This window comes from Mus pahari, chromosome 4 (assembly GCF_900095145.1).
Source record: "Mus pahari chromosome 4, PAHARI_EIJ_v1.1, whole genome shotgun sequence".
In the NCBI taxonomy this organism is placed as follows: Eukaryota; Metazoa; Chordata; class Mammalia; order Rodentia; family Muridae; genus Mus; species Mus pahari.
The window spans coordinates 27,045,199-27,066,642 of record NC_034593.1 but is presented as its reverse complement, the minus strand read 5'-3'; the positions used below and the strand labels follow the sequence as shown (position 1 = coordinate 27,066,642).

At 43.5% G+C, this 21,444-nt stretch overlaps 1 protein-coding gene across 1 annotated transcript in view; it reads left to right on the top strand.

Moving 5' to 3' along the window:
- The first annotated feature begins 16,386 nt into the window (after positions 1–16,386).
- The window catches only part of LOC110320254 (basic proline-rich protein-like), a 13,745-nt gene continuing 8,687 nt past the window's right edge, over positions 16,387–21,444 (top strand). Inside the window, exon 1 of the mRNA XM_021196160.1 lies at positions 16,387–16,459. Within this exon, the coding sequence (XP_021051819.1) occupies positions 16,387–16,459 (73 nt within the window). The remainder of the gene's footprint in view (positions 16,460–21,444) is intronic.

Genomic DNA, 21,444 nt, shown 5'->3' with positions numbered 1-21,444 from the left:
CCCCGCCCTCCCCCACCCCCCAGCATGGATAACAGCTCACACAAGCTGGGAGCTCACCACACAGCCTACAGGCAGCTCAACAGCTTGGAGAGTGTCCTTTCCAGGCAGTTCTGCTGGTCTTTGTTTCTTCTAGGCAGCCAGGCTGGTCTCTGGGTATTCCAGGCAATGCCTTAGAGTCATCCTTGCAGGCTGACTGATGAGAATGATACTCATCAGTCTTTACTGTTAATATACTACTCCTGTTAAAGGGGGGGTCTGGAGAATCTGGTCAGTTTCAGGGGATTCCTGAGGTATTTTTGGTCCAATGTCAAATAATTTAATTCAAATCCAACTGAGTTGATTCTTGGGAATTTGAAATAAAAACCAAGCAACCCAGTTGGAAAATAATTTTCCAACTGAATGTTAATGTCAGAACTTTTAAAGTTATTTTGGTGTTGATTACTTTGAACCAAAGCATGGAGTAGTTAATTATCACAAAGTTGATGAGATCTAGAATAACTGTAAAACGGGAAAGGTGTCTGAGGATAATCCCAGCCTACGGAAGGCTCTATCTTGTGAGAACACACATGCATTTAAAAAGAGAGAGCTTAAGTTGAGAAGGCTGGTTAAGGGGCTTGCTGCGCCTTAAACGTAATTGCACATAATACGTTGATGCTATAGGGAGCCAGGGTTGACAAATTGCCATAAATCTCAGGAGAGACTTGAATTTTAGTTAAAACAGTATTGGGGGGACCACAGGCTGGTGCAACGAATGTGCTCACCAAGCTTGACAGCATGAGTTTGATCCCTAGGATCCTTGTGGTGGGAAGGAGAGAACCAACTCTGAATTGTCCTCCGACCTCGACACATGCATGGCACACACATGCCTGTGCATGCTCGAGCATATGCATACACTCGTGTGTGCACACACACACACACACACACACACACACACACACACACACACGGTGGACCAAGCTGTCAGCTGAGGTCCAGGACCAAATGAAAAGGATGGACTGAGCTAAGCACCGGTGCGCTCACCTCTCTGCTTCCTGACTGCAGGTCTGAGGTAAGGTAACCCGTGCCTCAAACTCCTGCCAGCCATGAACTCCCCACAGTGATGACTCTACCCAAGAAAGTGAGCAAGATTAGCCTTTCTTTAAGAGGCTTCCACAGATACTTTGTCACAGTAAGGAGTAGCATAACCAAACCTAATCTATCACAATTATTTGCTTTCTCATGGTCACCTTCTGTGTTCCTACGAAGGTCATCCCTCCTATTCATTTGCTTTATTATGGATCTATTACAGATTGTTCACAATCAGTCACCACATACAAGGCAAACCTGTTAGATAATTCAACCCTTCCACTGTTTTTTTTTTTTTCCCTCCTGTAGCCTTTCACTTTTCTCTGTGAATTTTCTTTTCGTCTAAAAACAACATAATCACACATTTGTTCTTTTGAGACTTGACTTCATGGATTTCCTGGACCTCCTGTACTTTTCTTACTCTTATTTTAGTAAAATTTATGCCTCGACAAGAAACTTAGCGAAAGGCATACTTTTATTATTCATTTAGCTCCTTTAGTTTTATGACTGTGTTTAGTATTTTGTGATGCCTACATGAACATATATGTTCAGTGCATTGTAACAGATTGATATGGAAAACTTTCTCACATGAAGACATCGCAGCTACGCTGTCTTTGCCTACATTTTCACTAATGAGTTTGTCCATCCAGGGAATACGAAGTAGAATGGGAAACTCTTTAACACCAACCCTCACATTTGAAAATTGGTCTTTGATGCCTTTCCATTTTAAGATTAATTTTTTCATGAGTTTATCCATCGCAACATCTTATTATTCCATTACTTTAATTCATGGCGTGACCACTGTCATGTAACATGAACACCAGTGACAATGCATGCCGTTCCTACCTGTGCTTTTAGCTCCTATAACCCCCTGGGTAATCCATCCTTCCATGCTTTTATCTCGATTCAATTTTGGTTGCATTTCATTCACTCCCAGTAGACAGAACACTGGGGATTCTTTTATTCTGTATGATGATATAACAATTGATACATGTGGTAGTTCATCTTCCCTGACACCTTACTAGATTCACAATCATCTAGGAGATAGCCTTCAGGCATGTATGTAAGGGTGTTTCCAGAAAGGTCTAACTAGGGAGGGAAGACACAACCTGAATGTGTACAGCACCATCCCACGAACTGGGGTTCCAGAATAAATGGAAAGGGATAAAGGAGGGGCTGGAGCGGTGGCTCTGTGGATAGTGCAGAAGACGCAAGTTTAGTTCTCAGCATAAATACTAGGTGTTTCACAGGTGTACAGCAATACAGAGAGAGAGAGAGAGAGAGAGAGAGAGAGAGAGAGAGAGAGAGAGAGAGAGAGAGAGAGAGAGAGAGAGAGAGAGAAGAGGGGAGGGGAGGGGAGAGGAGAGGAGAGGAGAGGAGAGGAGAGGAGAGAAGAGAAGAGAAGAGAAGAGAAGAGAAGAGAAGGCATTTTTAGAAGGGAGAATAAAGCAAGCTGAGCACAGGCAGTTACCTCCCTTTGCCTTCACACAGTGGGATCAGTGACCTCATGCTTCTGCTGCCATTCATTCCCCAGCATGATACACTGTATCCCTTCAAACTGTGAGCCAAGTTAAACCTTCCATAAGTTGCTTTTGCCAGCTATTTTGTTACAACAGCAAGAAATCAGCTTGCACGTGTTGAGACTCATTAAGTGTAGCTCACCTGGAGTGAATCCTAAGCTAGGTGCTTCCTTTTTTTTTTTTCAAACAGGTTTTCTCTGTGTAACCCTGGCTGTTCTGGAATTTGCTTTGTAGACCAGACTGGCCTGGAACTCAGAAATCTGCTTTCTTTTGCCTCCCGGGTACTGGGAGAAAGGCATGCGCCACCATGGCTAACATTAATTTTTTAAATAATTTCTTTTTTTGTTCCTTCTTTTTGAGATTGTACTTTAGTTACAACATTTTTCTCTTTCATCCCTCCAGACTATCCCATATACCCTTCTCCACTCACCTTCAAGGTCATAGATCCCCTATTCATAAACTATTATTGTATGCATATATGTATTATATTTTTTCACAAATGTAACCTGTTGTGCCCATAAAAGGTTAGCTGTATGTATATTTTCAAGGCTGACTGTTTGATACCTGACAGCCAGCATGTGTTCTTGCCTGGGGAGGGCCATCTCTCCTGCTTCCAGCTTTACTCAGTTGCCTGTACTTTACGTAGGACGTGTCCCTGGCTGGTTTGACATGTTTGCTGCTGTCCTCCTTGTTCAGGTCACATTTGGACAGTCATGTTGGTGAGACTTTATGGGTGTAGCTTCTGATGTTACCAGAAGACACAATCCCACAGCAAACTCCCTGATCCTCTGCCTCTTATAATCTCCCTCCCCACTATTCCCTGAACCTTAGGTGAGGGAGTGTTGGGTAGATGTATTCATTAGGGCTCCACAACTCTGCGTGTTGATTGGTGTGGTTTTCTGTAATGGTCTCTGTCTGTTGCATAGAGAAGTTTCCTTGATGGTGGTGGAAACTACACTTATCTGTAGATATAAGCACAAGTGATTATAATTCGTTGTTAGATTATAATTCGTTTATAGATTCTCCTCCAATAACCATGGTTTCACTAGCGCTGATTAGTTTGCTTGGTTTTCAGTACTAGGCATGTTATCCCTCTTGTTGAGTAGGTCTTAAGTTCAATTAGAGAGACACTGGTCACTGATGGTATGTGTGGCACCACTTCCTGTACCTGCAGGGTTATTGCGCCATGTTGGTCATTGAAGTGCTTTAAAGGCATCAAAGCAAGGTGGACCTGTTGGTTGCCTCTCTTTTTTGGGAAGCTTTCATGGTGCCTTCTGAGCCCTATTTCTGACATACACGATGTCTTCAGCAATAGGGACTTACCTTCCCTTTCTGGCAGGTACCCAAGGGCAACAGCAATAGGCTAAATGTTTTGGGAACTACTTAGCCCTTGCCAGCAACTAAAAAGAGGGCTACTCATTTATGGTCCCAGGTTTTTGTTAGATTGGCTTTGATTCTTGGAGGGGGCGGGAATGCTGTCAGCCAAGATGGCAGAAGTTCACACATACACACAATATATGTATGTATATGCATGTGTATGTATGCATGTACATACATACTTAATTATGTGCATTCTAGGTTAGGTTGGTTGGTTTTAAGTAACTGGCAGTATGATTCCTTATGGTGTCTTAGCCACCCACATTGTTACTTACTTATGATGCTCCTCTAATTTGTTTACCACTCCCCCCCCTTCCCTAAGGAGCCTGCCCTTCCCCAGACCAGATCAGTTCTAATCTACTATTCCCCTTTACCCTCCTCTTACATTCTGCTGTATTAACTCCCTCCCCCGTCCAAGGAGGCTTATGTTAACAGCTTCCTTGATCTTATTACTTGTACTCTGTTACTTCCCCTCTCTTGCTCCCCACCTCCCCTATCCTGGCAATGGTTCTGTTTTATTTTCCTGGTTTCTGTGGTTACTACAGGCTATGTATTTACAGCTGAAGATCTGGAGCTACGAGCCGTTAGTAAGAGAGAACAGGCAACATTCCTCTCTCTGGGTCTGGGTTATTACCTGACTCAGTATGATTTTTTTCTATTTCCGTCCACTTACCTGCAACCTTCATGACTTTACTTCTCTTTACCGCTGAACAGTATCCCATAACGTATACCACCATATTTTCATTGTCTATTCATCTGTTGTAGGACATTTAGGTGGTTTCCACTTCCTAGCTGTCTTAGTTAAGGTTTCTATTGCTATGATGAAACAGTGACCAAAAAGCAAGTTGGGGAGGGAAGGGTTTTTTTTGGCTTACACTTCTACAGCACTGTTCATCTTGAAGGAGGTGAGGGCAGGGATCATACTGGGCAGGAACCTGGAGGCAGGAGCTGATGCAAAGGCCATGGATGCACACTGCTTACTGGCTTGCTCTTTATGACTTACTCAGCCTGCTTTCTTTCTTTCTTTCTTTTTTTTTTTTTAATTAGGTATTTTCTTCATTTACATTTCAAATGCTATCCGAAAAGTCCCCTCTACCTTCCCCCCACCCTGCTCCCCAACCCATCTACTGCTTCCTGGCCCTGGCATTCCCCTGTACTGGGGCATATAATCTTCGCAAGACTAAGGGCCTCTTCTCCCATTGATGACCTACTAGGTCATCCTCTGATACATATGCAACTAGAGACACAAGTTCTGGGGGGTGGGGGTATTGTTGTTCCTCCTATAGGGTTGCAGACCCCTTTAACTCCTTGGGTACTTTCTCTAGCTCTTTCATTAGGGGACCTGTGTTCCATCCAGTAGATGTCTGTGAGCATCCTCATCTGTATTTGCCAGGCACTGGCATAGCCTCACAAGAGACAGGTATATCAGGGTCCTTTCAGCAAAATCTTGCTGGCATATGCAACAGTATCTGGGTTTGGTGGTTGTTTATGGGATGAATCCCCAGATAGGGCAGTCTCTGGATGGTCCTTCCTTCAGTCTCAGCTCTGAATTTTGTCTCTGTAACTTGTTCCATGGGTATTTTGTTCCCCATTCTAAGAAGGAACGAAGTATCCACACTTTGGTCTTCCCTCTTCTTGAGTTTCATGTGTTTTGCAAATTGTATCTTGGATATTCTAAGTTTCTGGGCTAATATCCACTTATCAGTGAGTAAATATCATGTGTGTTCTTTTGTGATTGGGTTACCTCAGTCAGGATGATATATCCTCCAGATGCATCCATTTGCCTAAGAATTTCATAAATTCATTGTTTTTAATAGCTGAGTAGTACTCCATTGTGTAAATGTACCACATTTTCTGTATCCATTCCTCTGTTGAGGGACATCTGGGTTCTTTCCATCTTCTGGCTATTATAAATAAGGCTGCTATGAACATAGTGGAGCATGTGTCCTTATTACCAGTTGGAAGATCTTCTGGGTATATGCCCAGGAGAGGAATTGCTGGATCTTCTGGTAGTATTATGTCCAATTTTCTGAGGAACCGCCAGACTGATTTCCAGAGTGGTTGTACCAGCTTGCAATCCCACCAACAATGGAGGAGTGTTCCTCTTTCTNCACATCCTNGNCAGCATCTGCTGTCACCTGAATTTTTGATCTTAGCCATTCTGACTGGTGTGAGGTGGAATCTCAAGGTTGTTTTGATTTGCATTTCCCTGATGATTAAGGATGTTGAACATTTTTTCACGTGCTTCTCAGCCATTCAGTATTCCTCAGTTGAGAATTCTTTGTTTAGCTCTGTACCCCATTTTTTAATGGGGCTATTTGATTTTCTAGAGTCCAGCTTCTTGAGTTCTTTGTATATATTGGATATTAGTCTCCTATCAGATTTAGGATTGGTAAAGATCCTTTCCCAATCTGTTGGTCTCAGCCTGCTTTCTTAAAGAACCCAAGACCACCAGTCCAGGGATGGTACATACAATGGGCTGGGCCCTTCCCCTTTAATCACTAATTAAGAAAACACACTTACCATCCAAGCCAGAAAACCTGGGTTCAGTCCCCAGAACCCATGTAAAAAGCCAGGTGCAGTAATATGAAGTGGTGATATGAATATATAATCTTGATTCTCCCTAATGGATGGGGCCCCTAAGTGGTTATTGAATACCAAGTAGCCACTCTTCTAATTATATGCATACAATTAACATTAAGCAGAGTCATCATGTTGTATTTGTACATTTATGTGCCTATTTATTTTAGATTTTTAGGTTATTTAGATTTTACTTATGTGAGTGAGTGTTTTTGCCTGTCTGCATGTATATATACTATATGTGGGCCTGGTGCTCAAGGAAGTAAGGAAAGGTATTAGATCCCCTGGAACTGAAGGTACACAGATGTTTCTGCTCTACCATATGGGTGCTGGGAATCAAACCTGTGTCTTCTACAAGAGTAACAAGTGCTCTTAGCTTCTTAGCCACCTCTCTAGCATATGTGTGTACATGTGAGTTGTGTGTGTGTGTGTGTGTTCAAAACAATAATAATTGAAGAGCATCAATAGATTTGAGAGAAATCAAGAGAAGGATGTAGAAGGGTAAAGGAGGCGGGAACAAAATGGCTTCATTTTTCTTTCATTTTTAATGATATTTTAAAAACAATAAAATGTTTTCAGATTATACACATACATTTTAAATGTGCACATCTGCCAGGTGTAACTGGTCAAATCCTACTAAACACACATGTAAACCCATGGTGGTTTTATCTTTTTCCAGTTGTTAGTTTCAAAAGTAATTCTCCTGGAATGGGCATTTTTAAAAAGAGCCCTTTGAAGCCGGGCATGGTGATGTACACCTTTCATTCCAGACAGAGGCAATTGGATCTTTGTGAGCTCGAGACCATCTTGGTCTACAAAGCAAGTTCCAGGACAGCTAGGGCCACACAAAGGAACCCTGCCTTGGTGCCCTGTTGGGCTGAGCCCTGCTGGGGACCAGGATGATGTCAGTGGCACAAGTCAACACTAAGGGTCATGCAGGTGTCTGTGGTCTGTGCTGCAGCCTGAAGCCACATCAATGTCCATAGGCCATCCTGCCTCGGGGGATCATATTGATGGAGGTGGCCTCTGCTGCTACTTGGGGCCATGGTAATATCCAGGTCCTTGCTGCTGCCGAAGGCTGTCCCTGAGTCTATCATCCTACTGTAGCAAGAGACTGTGTGTTCATGATCTGTGCCGTTCCCCCAAAACGACACAGTTTTTGAGAGAGCCATGATCTGTGCTCTGTCAAGAACAAAGAAGTTACTTTTGCTGTGATGTGGATGACTACAGACGCACAGTGGAGAGGGAGGGGCTTCTGTGACAACCTCTACCCTCTTAACTCCTCAAATCCCAGAGTAACAGCCTAGACAAGAAGCCACCAAAGAGAGCTCCACAACTGATGGCTTCTGGCAGAGGTATGAGAGGGGCAGAGAGCTGCTGAGTTTGACCATATTGATGGAGTCTATAGATATACTCCAGCGAGTATTAGATAACACAAGGTGATTGTTTTTTCTTGTCGGGGAAGCTCACAAGGGAGGACAGACACACAATGACTGGGAAGGAGTTGTGATAGAGATGGATGATGCGAAACTCCCAGAGAATCAATGCAGGTATTATGTGGGGAGGAAAAATAAAGAGCACTTTAAAAGTTGGGTATGTGGTAGAGTATGCCTGTAGTCCCAGTACTTGAAAGGTAGAGGCAGGAGGCTCTTGAGTTCATCCTTAGCGACCTAGTTTGAGGCCAGCCTGGGCTACCTGAGACTCTGATTCCACCTCCTCTTCTGTGACACTCACTGGGCCTTGGGAAGAGAGATACAGTATAGATTTTCCACTTAAGGGTGAGCATTCCACAGTCACGTACTCTCTGCACTTGGGTCATTTGAGGTTCTCCAAGTCAATGTCTGTCCACCTCAGAAGTTTCTCTGATTGATGGGGAGTGAGGGCGGTACTAACCTTCAGGTATAAGTATAAGGATGGGAAGTTGGAAAAGGGACGTGCGAAGAGGGAACCAGGAGCAGAAGGGGGAAGGGTGCGGAAGCATGGATTTGAGAAAATACAATGAATTCATGTATGGAGGGAAAGATAAAAATTTGAAATTTAGAATGCCATTGGATACTATAACAATTTAACAAAACGATAATAAGCTCTCTTCTAGGGCCCACGACTCCTCTAGCCACAAGTTCTTAGCCATGTAGCTGTGTTTATAGTGCTAGGCATGAATTCTCTCCTGTTAAGCAGGGCTTAAATCCCATCAGGCAGCTGTTAGTTGCCTGCCCCCCAGACATCCATGCCATCATTTTACCACTGAGCACATCTTGCCAGTTGAGTCATTATTATTTCCAGGACTGCAAAGTTGTTGGTACTTTTTCCTGTCCCAGCCAGATAATCACTCACCAATTGTATGAAAGGTGATCAGCCATCATGGAGGAAGGTTCTGGTACAATACGGGCTTGATTTCTCTCAAGTCTCATGACCAAAGTATTCGGTATCTTCTGCAATGGTACCCACAGGCTCTGGTGGGTAATAGCACTAGTCTGCATTATTTGGGAGGTAGGGGATACTCTACTGCTGAGGAACTCAAAAGAAATCATCCTATGTCTGATGTTGGGCCTTTGGGTTGATAGTGTATGGTTTCTGGGAGGAGCATCATTCCCCATGTGGAGTAATTCTGACAAAACGAATTTTTTTTTTTACTTTAATTTTTTTTTTCTATTTTAAGATTAAAATGTAAAGAAAAGGTATTTTTTTAAAGCATGATAATTTACAATCTGACATTCATTTTCTAAAGTAAAGCTTAAAGCCTAATTTTTTTAAACAAATAAAAACATTTCACTTTTTAAAATTAACCTTTGTGTTTTTAAACATGTTGCCCTACAGATGATACAACATCTTTATGTTCCCTTGGTCTGTAGCCATACTGCCCTGATAGTGGTTGAGCCAGTCTAAGATGTTCAACTGTTGATTGGGATGCTAAATAAACGGCTCAGCATCCATTATGGAATGATCTTCAATATGGTCAATTNTATTTGATTTACATAATGTATATTACTACTTGTGAAATACTAGTACTCTTTTTTTCACTTTACCTAAGTAACAGTCCAAAACATCTCTAGGACTTAGTTTGTTCTATTAGATAAATTATGCCTGTAAAACCTGAGTGTTTATACAATAGCTTTCCAAATATAGAATCTCATTCTGGAATTTTGAAAATATTTGGGTTTAGAGGCTTTCTTTCCTAAGATTATCATTAGTGAAAATTAAAGGAAGGGTACAATGAATTAAATACAAGATAATGAAATGAGTAATATTTAAGACTGTAGAATGAGCATAAGAATACAACAATATGGCTGGTGTTTACATATTCCACATGTGCTGCAGTGTCTAGGCACAAACAAGAATTAGCATGACGTTTTTAGATTTCTTAGGCCACAAGAATTTAGAACAAAGCTCCTATTTTCTCAGGATTAATCCAGTACAGTTTAACTAGCTTCCTTTAATGAATGCTATAGTGAGGATTATAGAACACTCTAGAAGTTGGATTTATTGGACAAAACGAATTTTTTTTTAAGATTTATTTATTTATTATATGTAAGTACACTGTAGCTGTCTTCAGACACTCCAGAAGAGGGCATCAGATCTTGTTCTGGATGGTTGTGAGCTACCATGTGGTTGCTGGGATTTGAACTCCGGGCCTTCGGAAGAGCAGTCGGGTGCTCTTACCCACTGAGCCATCTCTCCAGCCCAACAAAACGAATTTTTAAATAAAGAGTAGATTTCCATGTGGCTTTTCCCACACATCCTCAATGTATCCCTCCTTCTACCCCCACCCCATGAGTCACTCTCTCATTCCCTTCCCCACTTAACTGCCTGCTACTTCTCTTTCTCTCCTCATACCACCTGTGTTCAACCATCTATCTCTATTAAGCTGCCCCGCCCCTAGCCCACCAATGGTCTCTTCTGCTTTCTTGGTTTCTGCAGGGACTCTAAGTCACACACAGAAAACTAAGGCTTCAAAGGGGTGCGTGTTGCTTGTTGCTGCTTTGGCCTCTGTGTGGTCAGCATCCTTAGTCCTTTGTGAACCAGTTATCATAGGGTCATTTATTTTCTTCCTATAGCCTCTTGGCTGTATCTATCCCTCTCTTCCATTCTGACTTCTGCTTCTAGTATTTCCTGTAGGGCTGGTGAATATGAAGTCCTTTAGTCGGTTCACAGCGTAGACAGGTTTTTTTTTTTTTTTTTTTTTCTTTTCAACCATGAAAGACAGTTTTGCTCAGTAGAGGGATCTGGATTACCCTCTGTGGTCTTTAGGCCTTGAAGTACACGCATCTAGGCTCTTCTGGATTTTAAGTTTTATTGGGAAGGCAGCTCTCGTTCTAATTGGCTTACCTCTGGATGTGACTTGTGGCCTCTCCTGAATCCTGCAGTATGGCTTCTTTGTTCTGTCTAGTCAAAGATTTATGTACAATGATGTAGGTGTTCCTTTGGTGGTCCATATGCCTCTTGTATCTGGATGAGCAGCAGCAGCCTTAGATTTGAGAACATTTCTGCTATGAGTCTACTAGAAGATCTGTTCTGTGCCTTCGACCTGAACTTCTCCTATGCCTATGATTTGAGTATCTCCAAGTTGAATCTCACTGAGTGACCAGTTGCTCTTTTGTCACCAATCCTGATATTCTATCTTCTATGTGATCCACACTGTTGCTAAGTCTTCCCACTGAGTTTATTTTTTATTTTAAACTTTATTTTTTAATTTTTTAAAACTGGGTTGTTTAATTTTTCATTTCTGTGTTCATGTCAGCATGTTTTCTCTTCAGTATTTACATTTCTCTGTGGAATTCACTTTTCCTATCCCGAAATTGTCATCCTTGTTTTATGTGTTTCCTTGAATGTAATCAGCTTATTCTTGTCCTCCTGGGGTTCATTCGGGTGTTTGTTTCTTCTTTAAATTCCCCGAATTTATTAAACACGTTTGTGTCTTGAGAGTCGTCTGGGTTATCCCTATTGGTGAACATGGTGATATTTGCGGGGGACATACTGTCTTGCTTTCACATTGATTGGGGTTTTGTGCTGGGACCTGGGCACCTGGTGTCAGGCTGTTGGCTGTGTGTGTTATGAGTTTCTAGAGCCCCTGTATTACACGGACAATTTTGTTCTGTTTTCACTGTTATAGTGTCATGGCTGCTTTCAGATCAAGTGGGAAAGTATCTGAACACAGGTCCTCAGGTCTTCAGTGTTGATTGGTGCGTGGGGAGGCCGGGGTGATTCCATTTCAGTGGCTTCTGGGCATCGCTAGGGTTGAGGCAGCTTTGTGGGTCCTCGGATGAGGTCTTGAAACAAGCTGAAGGGTTGGGGGCTGTCTAAACACTGAGAGCCATGCGAGTAGTGGCTTGGGCAAAGTACTAGAAGAGGTGGCATGGGGAAAAGGGGACTTACCACCAGGGCCAAGGGGACTTACCACCAATGACTTTGGGTGCGGCTTGCTGCTGGAGCTGGATCCAGGGAAAACGGGAATTGGGGTAGGGAATACAGGGACTTACCAACAAAGCCCACAAGTGCAAATGTTGGCCAAGGTGGGACTGGTTGGGCAGAGTCTAAATTTTCTTTATAGAATTAAGTAGTGTCTTGCTGTCATTGCCGAATGAAGTGAAATTGCTGCACCTCTAAAACTAAGATTCTTCTTTTCTCAGTTTAGCCTAACAATGTGGCCATCGAGTTTAAGGTGGTATTTATGAGATGACAAACCTGATGCTCACAAGACACTCTGACAATCAGAAAGACTTCACTAAAGAGGCCCACCTCCCTCTCACACGAGGCAGAGATTCCAGCTATGGCCTCCCGTTGGGTCGGTGTGTTCTTTCTTTATCACACGTGTTGAGCATGTAATTGTGCACAGGTGCTTTCCTGTGCTTTGCACCTTACTTATCTCACTTGAGCATCTCTTTGCCCTGGGAAGATGAGTCACTAGGAACACAAACCTCCTGGAATCCTAGTTATCACAGCTCTTTGGGGAATGACAAAGATCATAGCTCTGAGCAGACGAGGAGAATGGCCGCAAGCTAAGCTGACAAAGTCTCCAGCAAAAGTGCAACAGCGTTATTCTTCCTGCTGCCTGGAGGGTTGCTTTGTAATCACAGGTTGATTTCTCCTCGGTCGGGAGGCTAGATAAAGCCAAGCAAGAGGAAAGCAATATATAGTGGGGAGCTTATAATGGTTCAGTACAGAAAGTGCTTGCCAGTCAGGTGTGAGGGCCTAAGATCAACCACAGAATCCATGTCAGAAACATACGGGTGTGAAAGATGGAGGCAGGCAGGTTCCTCGGGCTCACTGACCAGCCACCACAACTTAGTGTATGTGGTGAGCTTCAGGTCTGCCTCAAAAAACTAAAGCATGTGGCACCTAAGGTTGTCCTATTGCCTCTCTATGTAGCCAGACATATGTGTACCATATACATATATGGGGCCACTCATCATGAACACATGGTCATGTGTACACACACACACACACACACACACACACACACACACACACTCACAGCATACTGACACGAGTGTGGTCAGTGCCTATAATTCCAGGACTTGGGAGCTAGAAGCAAAAGAAGCAAGATTTCAAGGATAGTCTTGACTATATAGCAACTTTGAGGCTAGTCTAGGCTACAGGAAACCTTGCCTAGGAGGGTGGGGTGGTGGTGGAGGGAGCGCAAGAGAAATGAAGGAAGAAAAGGTGGAACTCTTAGATGTAAAAGGAAAAGCAAGACCCAGCACACTTAAGCCTGGCTCTGGAAGTGCGGCATTTAGAGTAGCCTGTGTGTGTTTGCTTATAAAAGGAGTCTACAGTGGAACTCAGGTCTCCCACTGCCTGCCTGTAGGGTTTCTGATATAGAAGGTTTAGGGTTTTTAAGGACACAAATGGTGGGAAATTGGGTGAAAAAAAAAAAAGGAGAAAAAAGACTTTTTCCAGGCTGACATAACACAAAATAATTTCATTATGCTCTTAAAAATCTAGTAATGGGGGATGGAGAGATGACTCAGTGGTTCAGAGCCAGGCAGCTCTTCCAGAGAACATGGGTTTAATTCTAATATCCATGTTAGAGCTCACCATAGCGTGTCACTCCAGTTTGAGGTGATCCATTGCCCTCTTCTGGCTTCCCGAAGTACTGCACTCAAGTGGTGCACAGGAACAGTTGCAGGTAAAACAACTATAAGTGAACACACTCTCATTCTGTGTGTGTGTGTGTGTGTGTGTGTGTGTGTGTGTGTGTGTGATTTTAGAATTTTCTTCAAAATTGTATGTAACCCCAGCTCTTCTTCTGGCCTCCTTGGATTCTAGGTACACACATAGTGCACAGATAAACACCAACCCATACACATAAAATTAAATTTAAAAAATACTGTGGGTGAGTTCGAGGCCAGCCTGGTATACAAAGTAAGTTCCATGACAGCCCAGGCTATACAGAGAAACCCTATCTCGAAAAAAAATACTGTGGGTAGTTCTCTCAGTTCAGTACAGACTTTATATGGGTCTACCTAGCCTGATTCATGTGTGGAAATGTCAAGGAGTACATGACATTTTAAGAGTGGCTGGGACTGGCTTTCATCTGTGCTGTGATTTAAGGTTGCAAACATGGAGCCTTGTATAGAACACCCTGACTCACGAGAAACAGCACAGATTTTCTAAGAAGAGGGAAAAGGGATTGGGTGAAAGGAAATGAGGGAGGGAAGGGAAAGGAAGGAAGGAAGAACACAGAAAACGAGATAAAAAACTAAAGCAACTAGTAAAATTAGTTTCAAAGCCAAGCAGACAGTAAACCTTTTTAAATTATAGTGCTGAGAACATTTTCACATACTGAAAACATGCACACAAATATCAAGTTGATGCTGTTACAGTGACACACGCATGTAACCCCAGCACTTGGGAGGTAGAAGCAGGAGAATTAAAAGTTCAGGGCCAGCCTGGGCTACATAGGAAACTTGAGAATATCCCAGATCAAATGAGATTCTGGGATTCTGCCTCCAAAAACAACCCCCTCCCCCTGACAGTATATCATCTGTTCATCTGTCTGTCTCTATATATCTCTACCTACCTACCTAAAATATGTTGAAGACAAATATTATTGATGTAGTTTTTCATACTTAAATACTTTTGATTACATGAATATGTGTGCAATCATGTTGATTTTCAAATATCTGCAAGATATGGGAGCTTGTAGTGAACAGAGTTGTAAATGAAAAAAAAACAAAAAACAAAAAACCCACACCAGTCCAGAGTGTGTGAACCTGTGGCGCTCATCTCCCGGGCTTACTATGTTGGACTGCATTATTTACTGAGAACCCTTTATTTAATTTCTTGCCATTTTACTTAGTTTGTTTAACAGTTGCTCTTTAACTGAAAATATTAATATCACTTCAGTAAATGATGAAGTTCAGAGTTGGGTGAAGAAAACTGATCCCAGCTTGGGGATGCCACTCAGCGACTAGCTCACCTGGAGTGCAAGAGGCTCTGGGCTCCATCCCCAGCACTGTATAAATTGGGTGTGGCTGCATCCCAGGAAAGGGCTTAGTAGGCAGAGGCAGCAGGATCAGAGGTCCAAGGTTATCCCCTGCTACTCAAGCCTGGGATATATAAGACCCTGTCTCAAACAAAATAAAACAAAACGCAATTTTTTAAAAAAAAAATCCCAAGAATAATAGATGATTTCAGACTTTTCAACTTACATATGATTTTTTAAAAGGGTAAAATGGCACACATTTTATTAAAACATTTTTAATAGGTAACCATTAGATTATAAAATATACTGATCTACGCCTGGCAAGATGGTTCTGTGGAAGAAAAGTGAACCCACGTGCTTGTCACACAAGCCTGATGACCTCCACATGGGCACTGTGGCACACCCATGCTGCACACACACACACTAATAACACCCCGTGAAATAAGACCATTCAAACCATACACACTGATTTCGGGAGCCATCAGTCTCCTCCATCTTGGTGGAGACTGATATCATATATAGTGGGTCTGAAATTTGTGCTTGCCATCTATCTTAAGAGTTTTACTGCTGTGAACAGACGACATGACCAGGGCAACTCATATAAGGACAACATTTAATTATGGCTGGCTTACAGGTTTGGGGTTTAGTCCATTATCATCAAGGTGGGAGCATGGCAGCATCTAGGCAGGAGGAGCTGAGAGTTCTACATCTTTATCTGGAAACTGCTTGTAGAATACTGGCTTCCAGGCAGCTAAGATGAGAGTTGTTTTTTTTTGTTTTTTTTTATTACCCCAATTTAGAGATATCTTTTTTAAAATTTATTTATCTATTATATGTAAGTACACTGTAGCTGTCTTCAGACACTCCTCTGAGGGAGTCAGATCTTGTTAAGGATGGTTGTGAGCCACCATGTGGTTGCTGGGATTTGAACTCTGCACCTTTGGAAGAGCGGTCGGGTGCTCTTACCCGCTGAGCCATCTCACCAGCCCAAGATGAGAGTTTTAAAGCCCACATCCACAGTGACACACCTCCAAATAATAAGGTCACACCTCCAAATAGTACCACTCCCTGGGCTAAGAATATTCAAACTACCACCCCACCTTATCCTTGTAGCTTATCTATCTGAAGGCTCTCTCCTTGGTGACTTAACTCTATAACTTATAGTATGTAGTAAAAACAGACAGCTAAGCTCATTGCATACTTCTGTGTAACGGTGACACATACTTTAGTGTGCTAGAGTTGACTGAAGCAAGGAGGAGAGCCTTGTTTTGGAGTCCACATTTAGTGGTGAGGTACTTACAGTACAGGAGCCATGGAGTCACAGTACGGCTCCCTCTGTGTGCCAGACCATTCACATCACTGCAAACCAGGAGACAGAGAGTAAGGTAGGAACCAGGGTCTTCCAAAGACCCAACCCTCATGACCTACTTCTGCTTCTGTGAGATCCGCATCCTGAAGTTTGTGAAACTCAAAAGATATAATTGTAATCAAGGTTTGAAACAATCAAAACATGAGCTTGAGGGACATTTCAGATTCAATGTTTTTGTTTGTTTGTTTGTTTGTTTGCTTGCTTTTGGTTTTTTGAGACAGGGTTTCTCTGTATGGCCCTGTCTCTCCTGGAACTCACTCTGTAGACCAGGCTGGCCTCTTCCTCCCAAGTGCTGGGTGGGATTAAAGGCGTGGGCCACCACTGCCCCGCTTGTTTTTTTTTTTTTGTTGTTGTTGTTCGTTTCCCATCAGCTTGATCTACATGTTTAGGGTAATTTGAGATTTCCAAAGAACTGCTAATCAAGAAGAGAAAATTAATATAATTGAAATGGATTTTGAGCATAGCAATTTGCACTCTGCAAAATCGATACTTTGTTGCAATGGCACCCTGTTTGTTTACCACCAGACTCACCTTTTCCCTGGTGGTAAAGGATTTAGGGCACTGTTTCCATGTTGGAGCCACCATATGGAATAGAATGGTGTTTCTGTTCTGGAGTTCTCAGTGGGCATTGCTAGACTGGGGCGTTTCTCCTGATATCTGGAGGCTTTTCTGTCCATGCCTGCCTAGCTCTTCATTTTCACATTCAGCTCCTTAGGGGCTATTGAAACCCTAATGTGACAAGGTTCTTCAGATTCCACTGCCTTGACTTTGAGCCTCACAGACTCTCTTGAACTGTGAACCAAAGCAAACCGTTCTGAAGGTGTTCAGAATCTGTTTAGTGCGGGATCTGAAGCTGAAATTGCAGTAAAGACTGAATGGCCAGGCCAGCAGGGTGGCTCAGCAGGTAAAAGCCCTTGCCACCAATCCTGACAACTTAAGTTTGAGTTTGATCCCCAAGACCTGTATGCTAGAGGGAGAGCCATCTCCTGGCAAGTTTTCTCTGACCTCCACAGATGAATGCGTGTATAAACACACACACACACACACACACACACACACACACACACACACACACACACACACACACACACCATGTAATTTAAACAGAACGTTNACACACACACACACACACACACACACACACACACACACACACACACACACACACACCATGTAATTTAAACAGAACGTTTCCATGGTGTAACACGTGCAGGACTGTGGGTTTGATCTCCAGCAATACACAAACACAGAAAGACAGACAGACTGACAGACAGACAACCCCAGGTGGCATGTGATACACAGAGAGTGTCTGAAACAAGTTGACAATCAAACTGTTGAAATTTATAACAGTAGTGTGAGGATAAGTGTGTATTGTCAACTTGACAGAATCTAGAATTAGTGGGAGATGAACCTGTGGGCTAACTTATGGGTATTATCTAGACTGAACTAATTAAAATTGGTGTGGGAACATTTCTCTCTCTCTCTCTCTCTCTCTCTCTAGACAAGATGTGGTGGTTTGAATAGATATGGCCCCATAGACTCATGTGTTTGAAGGCTTGGCCCATAGGTAGTGGCACCATTAGGAGGCATGGCCATGTTGGAGTAAGTGAGGCCTTGTTGGAGGAAATGTGTCACTGTGGGGGTAGGCTTTGAGATCATATATACTCAAGCCATGCCCACTGTGAAACAGTCTCCTTCTGCTGCCTGCAGGGCAAGATGTAGAACTCTCAGCTCTTCTCCAGCACTATGTCTGCCTGCACGCCACCATGTTTCCCACCATGATAATGGTAGTACTAAACCTTTGGAACTGTAAGCCAGCCCCAATTAAACATATTCCTTTATAAGTGTTGCCGCCATGGTCCTGGTGTCTTTCCACAGCAATAAAACATAAAGTAAGACTCGGGGTGTCACTATTTAGCCCCAGCTGGCCTGGAACTTATTGTATTGATCAGGCTGGCTTCGAACTTACAGATATATATGCCTGCCTCTGCCTTTCAAGTGTCTAGCTTGAAAAGTGTCCTAATTAGGGTTGCTGTTGCTGTGATAAAACACTGACCAAAAACAAGTTGGGGAGGAAAGGATTTATTTGGCTTCTACATCGTGGTCCATCATTGAAGGAAGTAAAGACAACAGCACAAACAGGGCAGGAACCTGGAGACAGGAGCTAATGCAGGAGCCATGGAGGGCTGCTGCTTACTGGCTTGCTCATCGTCGTTTGCTCAGCCTGCTTTCTTATAGCGCTCAGGACCACCAGCCCAGGTGTGGCACCACCCACAGTGTGCTGAGCCCTCCTCTATTAATCACTAATTAAGAAAATGCTTTACAGGACTAATACTGTCTGATCTTATGGAGGGATTTACTCAGTAGAGGCTCCCTCCTCTCAGGTGATTTTAGCTTGTATCAACTTGATATGAAATCAGTCAGCATCTTAACTGTGAGTGGCATCATTCCTTGACTGAAGTGGGGAGAAATGTCCTAAGCAGCAACAGTCATCCATTTGTGTCTGTCTTGTGATCATGGAAATTATGTGACGAGCTTCTTCAGATTCTTACTGCCTTGACTTTGAGCCTCACAGACTCTTGAACTGTGAACCAAAGCAACCCATTCTCTTTTGAATGGCTGTTGTCACATCAACAGGAAAAGGCGGGGGGGGGGGGAGACAATGGTGATTTAGGAGGCTGCTCTGGTGGAGGAGAGCCTCTGGTGGCACAATAACTCAGGCTTTGAAAAGTGCCCATGTGGTAGCAGGAAGACTGCCCCCCCCCAGGCATGTGACACTGACTTCAGTTGCTCAGTGCTTTGGCATCCTCCAGAAGGCTAGCAAGCAAGCTCTGTAGACAGATGTGTAAAGACCGACATATGCCCATAAGCTCTTCGGTAGTTATGAAAGCCTTCATTGCCACAGTGGGAGAGCAGAAATAATTGAAAGTCACACTCAGACCTCAAGAGTCATCCAATTTCAAAGACAATTGTGTACTCATCTCAGGCAGGAATGCCCTGCCAGCACTGGGCTCTTGGTGGGAAAGAGGGACCCTGACATATGAATGAGGAGATTTGTATCGAGGATCCAGGTCTCATCCCCAGGCAATAGCTGTCCCTACAAGGAAAGATCCTGAAGAGGTCACTTCCAAGTGGACACCAGAAGACCCCTCAAGTTCTGTCTGTTGTTCCTTCCCTGGCCAGGCCAGGAACTAAGGTCCAATTATAGACTAACTCATCTGGGACATGCTTGAAGATGACATGGGAAGAAAGAGATTTCACACAGAAAGGAATGTCCTTGACACGTTTTAAATTGAGGCTGAGTCTAGTCTGGTGTCAGTACATACTGTGTAAGTAGTAGCTGGGTAATGATAGTGCACTTAAATCCCAGCACACTGGAGGCAAGGGTGGACAGATCTCTGAGCATTTGAGGACAGCCTGGTTTATATTGGGAATTCCAGACCAGTTAAGACTATTGTGGGACCCTGTCTCAAAACACAACAACAAAAGCAGCAGCTTTGGGGCTGTACCTGACCCTGAGAGATCCTGTTTTACAAGCGGCTTTTGACTCTGTTTTCAAAGCCGGATGACTCTGTGTCTCATCATGCATATAAACACCACCGTCTGTCTGTCTGTCTGTCTGTTACCATCCACGAAGTACAGCCCAGAGAGATAACTTCAGCCTAAAAGTACTAACTGTGTTACCTTGTGTGTACCTGTGTTACACCAGGCTTGACCAGGATCCTATGTGCACATGGCATGGAAATCACCCCAGGCCTGATGACTCACAGAGGACACCAGATGGAGGACAGGGTGTAATGTCCTCAACTGAACCTCACTAAGAGAAGGGCACCTAACTGCTGGCCGTAATGAACTGATAGGCGGGACTGCTGATGTACCAGGGGCTCTGCTTGGTTACCTCAGCTGACTTGGCTGACTCCAGTTGTCACCCTACCCGTTCATTATGTGGATCTTGTTCATCCTGCCCTTCATCATTACGGCCTCTGTGGCTCCACACCTCACTTTCACAGCTTGACTGGCTGATGGAGCCTGACTCTATAGCAGAACACCAAAGATCTGTTTCACTCCATATCAGCCCTCTCTGCCCATCGGTTAGGCCTCCTGAGACTCCTGAATTCCACCACAGCCTTTACACTTCACAGTCATTCTGTACTGTACACACACACACACACACACACACACACACACACACACACACACACACACATATTCACAAAGACATATTTACTGTGTGACATGTAATAAATGGCCTGAGGGTTAATATTAGTAATTAAGATAGAAATTACACCGGTGTCAGCCCCAGCCATCCCTTTGGACCAGACTTTCACATTTTCTTTTTGTTTTTGAGACACTCATGAAGTTCAGGCTGGCCTGCAACTCTCTGCATAGGTGAGGAGGACCTGGACTCCTGACCCTCCTGCCTCCACCTGCTGTTTTAGTAAGGAGAGGCTTTAGGGTGAAGCTAAAGCGTGAGGCTTTCAGGCTGTAGGCGTGTTTGGGAAGGTTTATAGTTGGCAGATTCTTCCTCACCTCTGTACGTGTGTGTGTGTGTGTGTGTGTGTGCGTGCGTGTGTGTGTGTTACAAAAATGAAACCTGTGCTTTTTTACTATTAAACTGCTTAATATACTTTTGTGTTTTCTGCATTGAAACTAGACTGCTCTTATCGGAATTTTTTAATGTGTACTGTATGACAACGGTGTCTTTTTAAAATGATTTTTTATTAGAGATTTTCTTCATTTACATTTCAAATGCTATCCCGAAAGTCCCCTATACCCTACCCCAGGCCTGCTCTCCAACCCACCCACTCCTGCTTCCTGGCCCTGGTGTTTTCCTGTACTGGGGCATATGATCTTCTCAAGACCAAGGGGCCTCCCTTCCCAATGATGGCCGACTAGGGCATCATCTGCTACATATGCAGCTAGTGACACGAGCTCTGGGGGTACTGGTTAGTTCATATTGTTGTTCCTCCTACAGGGTTGCAGAACCCTTCAGCTCCTTGGGTACTTTCTCTAGCTCCTCCATTGGGGGCCCTGTGTTCTATCCTATAGATGACTGTGAGCATCCACTTCTATATTTGCCAGGCACTGGCATAGCGTCACAAGAGGCC